Below are 6,545 nucleotides of genomic sequence, written 5' to 3'. Positions count from 1 at the left end.
AAAAACTTTATAGTTTTTTAATAAATTATGTTGTTGTGACATTTTTTTTGGCTCTATTTGAGATCTCCATACTCGCTCATGGGCATTTTTTCTAGTGTTTTTCTATTGGTATTGTTAGATATTGTAAACTGTAATCAGTATTCACTAGCTCTTAGTTACAGATCAAATGATGGTTCTTCATGTGTTCTTCACCCTACTTTACTAATTTTTTTCACAGATGTAATAGCGCTTTCCATGATCGACATTACTAAGTTAAAACAAATGAATGAGAATAATAGTTAAATGGAGGGTACAAGATTTTTTCGAAATACCTGATTAAGTATTGTTCCTCGGTCCTCTTTGACTGTAAATCTTGATAAGGGCTTGAAGTTGCAAGTTTCCATGAGGTTTACTTCCCGCCTTCTAAATAAACACTGTTTGACTCAAATGAATATAACTTAAATTCAAAAATGCATTTATTGCATGCAACTTGTCCTTCACAACACCAGTTTGTGCCTATGTTCAAATTGTTCTCACTTTTTTGGCGGTGTCTAACACTAGCCGCAGTATATTTCTATTGGCTAGTTAGCCATTTCATCACTTTTTGCCCCTACTTTTGAGTTCCAGCAAAGTTCAAATCTCATCTTGCCGACTTGACGGTGTATACGTGGAGGCACACATCAGAAGGGATGAGCATTGACAAAATCTATTTTTGACTCCCGCGATCCACCGATGATGACACTTGAAAGTCGCTAATGAAATTTTGAGTTCCGACAAAGTTCAAATCTCATCTTGCCGACTTGACTATGTATACGTGGAGGCACACATCAAAAAGGATGACCATCGACAAAATCTATTTTTGACTCCTGTGATCCACCAATGATAACACATGTGGAAGTCCTATGTCCAACCCCTACTTTTGACATTTGATGAATAAAAAATACCTTCAAATATTTGTATTCGGGATGACATTTTATAAAACCCCTACGTCCTTAATATATCAACAATATATTGCTTTGGATTTTTGAGGATATTAAACCCCCTAATATGAATGCATGTGATATCATATTACCTAGCAGGTGAAGCCCCCGTGGTTTGATCAATAGTAAATCAACCAAAAATATTAAAATAAGCATAAGCATGGAATGAAATATAATAATATAAATTTAAGTAATAAAAAATTAATAAACTGACCCACTTACATGTCTTGAGTTGCTATCCATTTGTAAGTTACTTTCTATAATAGAACGTCTTATTCCATTATTATTTAAATAGGAAAGAATAAGTTGTGATCAAGTTTGAATTCACATGATCGCATGTTCCAAAAAAATTAATAAAAATCTCAAATCCATACTTTATATATAAAATGAATGATCTTCAATAATCTCTCAAGATTTTGGGTTTTCCCTTTCAAACAATAGACTAAAACCATTTTCATTGCATTAGTGCCATTCTCTAAGTCTCACAAATCTTTGGTTTTCACTATAAGTAATATTACTTATTTACTATAAGTATTTAGAAAAATGTATAAATTTCAATAATGAAATTACACACTCTTTTAGTGAAAAGGGAAAGTACATAATTAAATATTACAGTGGAATGAAAGATTCCTTGAGCACTTGTTACCTTCATTGCAGTAATGGAACTCTTGGATCTAATTTATTTTTAGAGCACATATAATCCCCTTACGAAGATCTAATGCTGTTGGATTATCTTGCATCTTGAAAGCCAAGAGGTTAAACTTAGATCTTTCTTCTCTTTGAGGGTGCTAAATATACAGTTAAATCACTCATCTTCCTTGTGGATAAACTCTGCAAACTGCGATTCAACAAGAATGGGCGTGATTTGAAGAGGAAGAAGTGCAATTCTATAAAATTCGATAACATAATTTGGTTTTTACATCTTCTACCATGTTTCCTGCACTTTTGCCCTGTTTAGATATGAGAAGAAAATCTAGATTGTAGAGCACAGGCAGTAAGGCCAGCGAGCATAGCAGCACTGGAAAGGGTCCAAGAATCCACATAAGCAAAGGGCATGCAATGTAGAGTATTCTTGTTGCAATTATGTTGAATACACAGCCCTTTTCCAGCAGTTGGCTCACGTACTCTGATGAAATCAAACAGGGTTCATGCAGAGGAACATTTATCAAGAAACCCACCTGGTTGAGGAAGCGGATGGAGAGTGAACTGCAGAAGAAACTTAAGAGCAAAAACATCAAAGGAGTGGCATATTTGACTGCAACTAAGAGCTCGTTGTGATGAGCACCAAAGAGTATGGTGTTTTCTGCAGGCTGCTGCTTGTTCAAGCTGTATGTGCTGCTCATCACTGCAGCCAATCCTGTTGACAACAAAGCAGAAATTGTGCCCACCAATGTGGATTGCATTATCATGTTTCGCATTGTTTGAACTGCCAGAATGTTCTTCTTATCTGTGTCCTGCATCAATGGTGATATTATGTTCAGGAGAAGTTAAAATTGGCTTATGAGATTATAAAAGTATAATAAAAAATAAGAAATAAAAAAATTATAGATTGTACTATTATCAAATTTTATAGGAGAGAAGATTTCCATCATGTTCTCAGTTTTATGTATCTTTGTTTTTTATATTTTTATTCTTCTTTTCAAAAAGATATGATATTAAAAGTATGAAAATTTTATAGTTCATAATGTTAGCTTGAAAGATTCTGGATTAGTCTATATGATCATTTTTCTTCATCAATATTTCAGATCACGTTCTTTGATTTGATCTGTCATTAGGACGCGCAAGCAATAGAAGAGAAATGAGAGTTTTGAGTAGCAGATGAGTTGCTCAATAGAAATGAGGTGACTTTGAGAACCAAGAAATTTAGTTGGGAACGTCAATCAGTTTTAAGACAAAAAAATGAGAATTGGAGAGGTATAATATAGTAATGGAGTTAAATTTAAAAGCATAACAAAAAAATAAGACAACCAAATTGAGTAAGAAAATGAGAACGTAATCATAAAATTGCAATAATATAGCGAAGAATGATCTGCTACTCAATTCTCATTTCTCTACTCTTGCTTGTTCATCCTGATGATAGAGTATGAAGTGTGATTGAAAAAATGCTCTCATAATCTAATCTACAAAAAAATATGTTATATCAAAAACATTATGCAAAAATCTATTCATATCAATACTTATAAAAATAAGGAGAACAAAAGCTTTAGGCCCCCGGTAAAGCAGATCTTACATTGTGCAAGTTGTATGAAAAATTCAAATGCTTGAAAAGATTGAATAACTAATTGATCATTTGTCTAAATCTACTGACCATATTTACCGCTTCAAAGATTACAACAATAATAAATGTGATATACCAATATCGATATATAAACAATTTCATATCGATATATGAAATCCAAAAACCTTTCAAGCTATTATGGCAAAATGTAGAAATTTTAAATCTTTAAGAAAACTTGACGATTTAATAATTATGTTGATTATTTAATAAGATTCAACTTCAATACAAACTAACATTCACAAATTAAACTAAAACCTACTTATCCATATAAATTTTAAGATTAAAACTCTAAATTTTTTTCATCTAACTTGTACCAAAAATCATAAATAAATTTCAATGAGTTATGCTTAAATGACAAAGTCATAAGATTCTCAACTGAAAGATCCATGTTCAAATCCAGTCATATCATATCTTGAAATTAAAGTGATAAACTTTTGATTCGAAATAGAATTTGATGATGGGATGAGGTCCTTTGTGACCTCCTGTGATATCGGACCAGTCTAAATAGTCCCTTTAACTGATAATTTTTTTATTCTACTCTATACCCAAAATAGTGGTTGAAATAAAATCTCACCTCTATCAGAGTTTCAACCCAGAGTCGCCTTCCAACGCTGTTAACCCCTGTAATTGTCTGCAGAGGCGTTTTCTTGATTTTGTAGCACAAAAAAATGTGATATAGCACCAACAGAAAAAGGGAAGGAGGCACCAGTGCAAGATCTAAGTATATTTTCTTCCATGCCATAGCTCTTCCCTCTTCAACAGGTAACACTAACAAAAGAAAAAGTTTCACCACTAAACTACAGAGCTTGTGATTCCTTAATATACCAGAATTTCAATCCAATAAGAAAGTGGTGACCCGTTGGAATTCGTGGCGCACTGCGGAGATTGACAGAGAATTAAGGAATATTGAAAAGTAGTTAATTGATTGAGTGGGGGTGGGGGCAGGAGGTAAAGGGCACTGAACTTTGTGCTTTCATCCTAATACGGCACAAATAATTCATAAAAAAACAAAGCAACAAGAAATCAATTCCTCATCTTGCTCGCCACGATGGGGGCTCCTCTGTTTCAGCCAGTAGAATAGCTTTTCCACAGCAATTTTTTCGTCAGTAAAGATAGTTTATGATTGTACGTAATGTTAGTGGGCATCTCACTGAAAAGAAAGCATATCTTGGGAATGGTCGACGTGGATGATAATGTTTGGTGAATGTTAATGTAAGAAAACTGTCTGAGTGCAAAAAAGAAAAAGAAAATCTGTCTGAGTCACGCCCCACACATTTCATGCAAAATACAGTCGGTAGATGTGAGTTTGTGGGCACAGAGATGCTGATTCAGATATCATTACCTCCTCAACTAAAATATTGCCCAATCTAAACAAGATCGGCTAGTTTTTCGAATATTATTATTGACTGTCAAAACAATAATGGAAAAAAAGGTACATGTTTGCGATATGATTGTACATCTAACCATGATAATGAAGAATGAATTTTAATATTAATAGTTTTTATCAATGAAGGGGTTTAAGGATTCAAGAGGTCTAATTGGGGAGACAAGATTTCAAAGAACCAAAGATTTCTTAATCGAGATACATAATAGAAGAATTGATATCGAAAGAAATTTGAAAATAGGTCAACATTAGGTCTCTTGAATCCTTGAACCCTTAAACCCTTCATTTTGTGAACACTTTTAAAAGTCTTATCTTTTTTTTTTTGAAATCATTTTGCAACTGGACAATTTGAATGTGATTTTTGAGGAGACAAGACTTCGCAAAATGAGAGGTTTCTTTCAATGTCGACTCTTCTATCATGTATCTTGATTAAGAAATCTCTCATTTTGTGAAGTCTAGTCTCCTCAAAAATCTCATTCAAATTGTCCAGTTGCAAAATGATTTCAAAAAAAAAAGATAAGACTTTAGGAAATGTGATTACAATATATTTACTACAATTTTCAAATAATAAGATGATGGTATCATTCTCTTATCTCTTTGTGCAACTGTCATAATATAATAATTATAGGATCTAACAAGACCCACTAGTTTATTATCAAAGCTATTCTATTATGTTTATGTAATTGTTGGAGATGATCGTACATCCAACATTTGCTTATCTTAGTGTGTTGTTAATTTGAAGGGTGTTAAGAGTAAATTTTTAGTGGTATTGTCTATTCAACATTCTAGATGTCCACTTAACATTAATTAATTGATTGAAATTCAAAATATAACATGATTTTGAATTCAAATAATTAGATATGCATCTTCAAATAGGCATTGTCAACTCTAATAAGTATCAACTAAATCTTAGTTTGTTGAACTATTCAGATCTAAAATTTATAGGAATTTGTTGTACTTCTTTCAAGCTATGTATTGTAATCATCTCTTATTGAATAAACAAAGCAATTTATTCTTGGATAATATTTTTGCTATATTTATTTTCATAATTTTATTAGTAATAAGTCTCTTTCGTAGGAACTTCCTCTAGTAGCATGCTTCAAATGTTTGAATTTTATAATGAATGGAAATGATTATAACATTTTTTTTTATTAAGATCTTTAATATGTAAAATATCTTTTGAAAATATTCTTTACAATTAGGGTTAGATTATTGAGAATTTCACGAAGTTAAGGTTCACATAGTTCAAATTTTTTCTTTTGAAAAATTTCTCATTTACAAAATTTACCTAATCATCGTTAAGTATACATGCCCCATGGTTTTTCGAGAGTTCGTATCCCATTTTCATCGCAAACTAGAGACTTTGATACCATTGATATGGATAAATTCAATATTCCCAAATGTAAACCCCTCAAGCATTTCATATGTCATGAGTAGAATAAAAAATATTTTTTTGGACCTTGGAAACATATGGATTGAAATCACAACACTACAAATTTGTCCCAAGTTTGATGTAAGTCACAACTACATGGCTATTGTGATAATGCATAGCTAGTTGCATTCCTTCAATGCAATATTGATCAAGTATGATTTTGGCCACATCTAATCATGGTAAGGATGTCTAAGAGATAATTATTGCTTGATTTGTACCCCAAACCATATTGATCATAAGACATTGGTATGACAAACATATATAAAGGGATTTTGTATTCCATTTGTCAAAAAGTAAGGAAAACTAAAGTGTTTGAGCTTAGATATTTGAAGGCATGCTTATATATCTTTCCAAATAAATTCAAGTTCCTTAAAGTATTATTTGGATTTTTTCCCTCTAAAATTGAGTTAACATTGGAAAAATTACTTTGACCCCTAATGATTTGATGATGTAAGAAAAATTATAATCTCTCTTTGGTATATCATATGTAGG

The 6,545-nt window shown here is 31.9% G+C and overlaps 1 protein-coding gene across 1 annotated transcript; it reads right to left on the bottom strand.

The window, feature by feature from the left end:
• Positions 1-1,493: 1,493 nt before the first annotated feature.
• On the bottom strand, positions 1,494-4,332 carry LOC131031161 (uncharacterized). The gene is made up of 2 exons (XM_057962206.2): positions 3,812-4,332; positions 1,494-2,413 (listed from the first exon to the last, which is right to left on the bottom strand). Exons 1-2 carry the CDS (start codon positions 3,977-3,979, stop codon positions 1,847-1,849), a joined length of 735 nt encoding a protein of 244 aa, XP_057818189.1. The 5' UTR covers positions 3,980-4,332; the 3' UTR covers positions 1,494-1,846.
• Between the last annotated feature and the right edge of the window lie 2,213 nt (positions 4,333-6,545).

Source organism: Cryptomeria japonica, chromosome 7 (genome assembly GCF_030272615.1).
Source record: "Cryptomeria japonica chromosome 7, Sugi_1.0, whole genome shotgun sequence".
NCBI lineage: Eukaryota > Viridiplantae > Streptophyta > Pinopsida > Cupressales > Cupressaceae > Cryptomeria > Cryptomeria japonica.
Note: the sequence above shows the minus strand (reverse complement) of the source record. Positions and strands in the feature narration are given on the sequence as shown.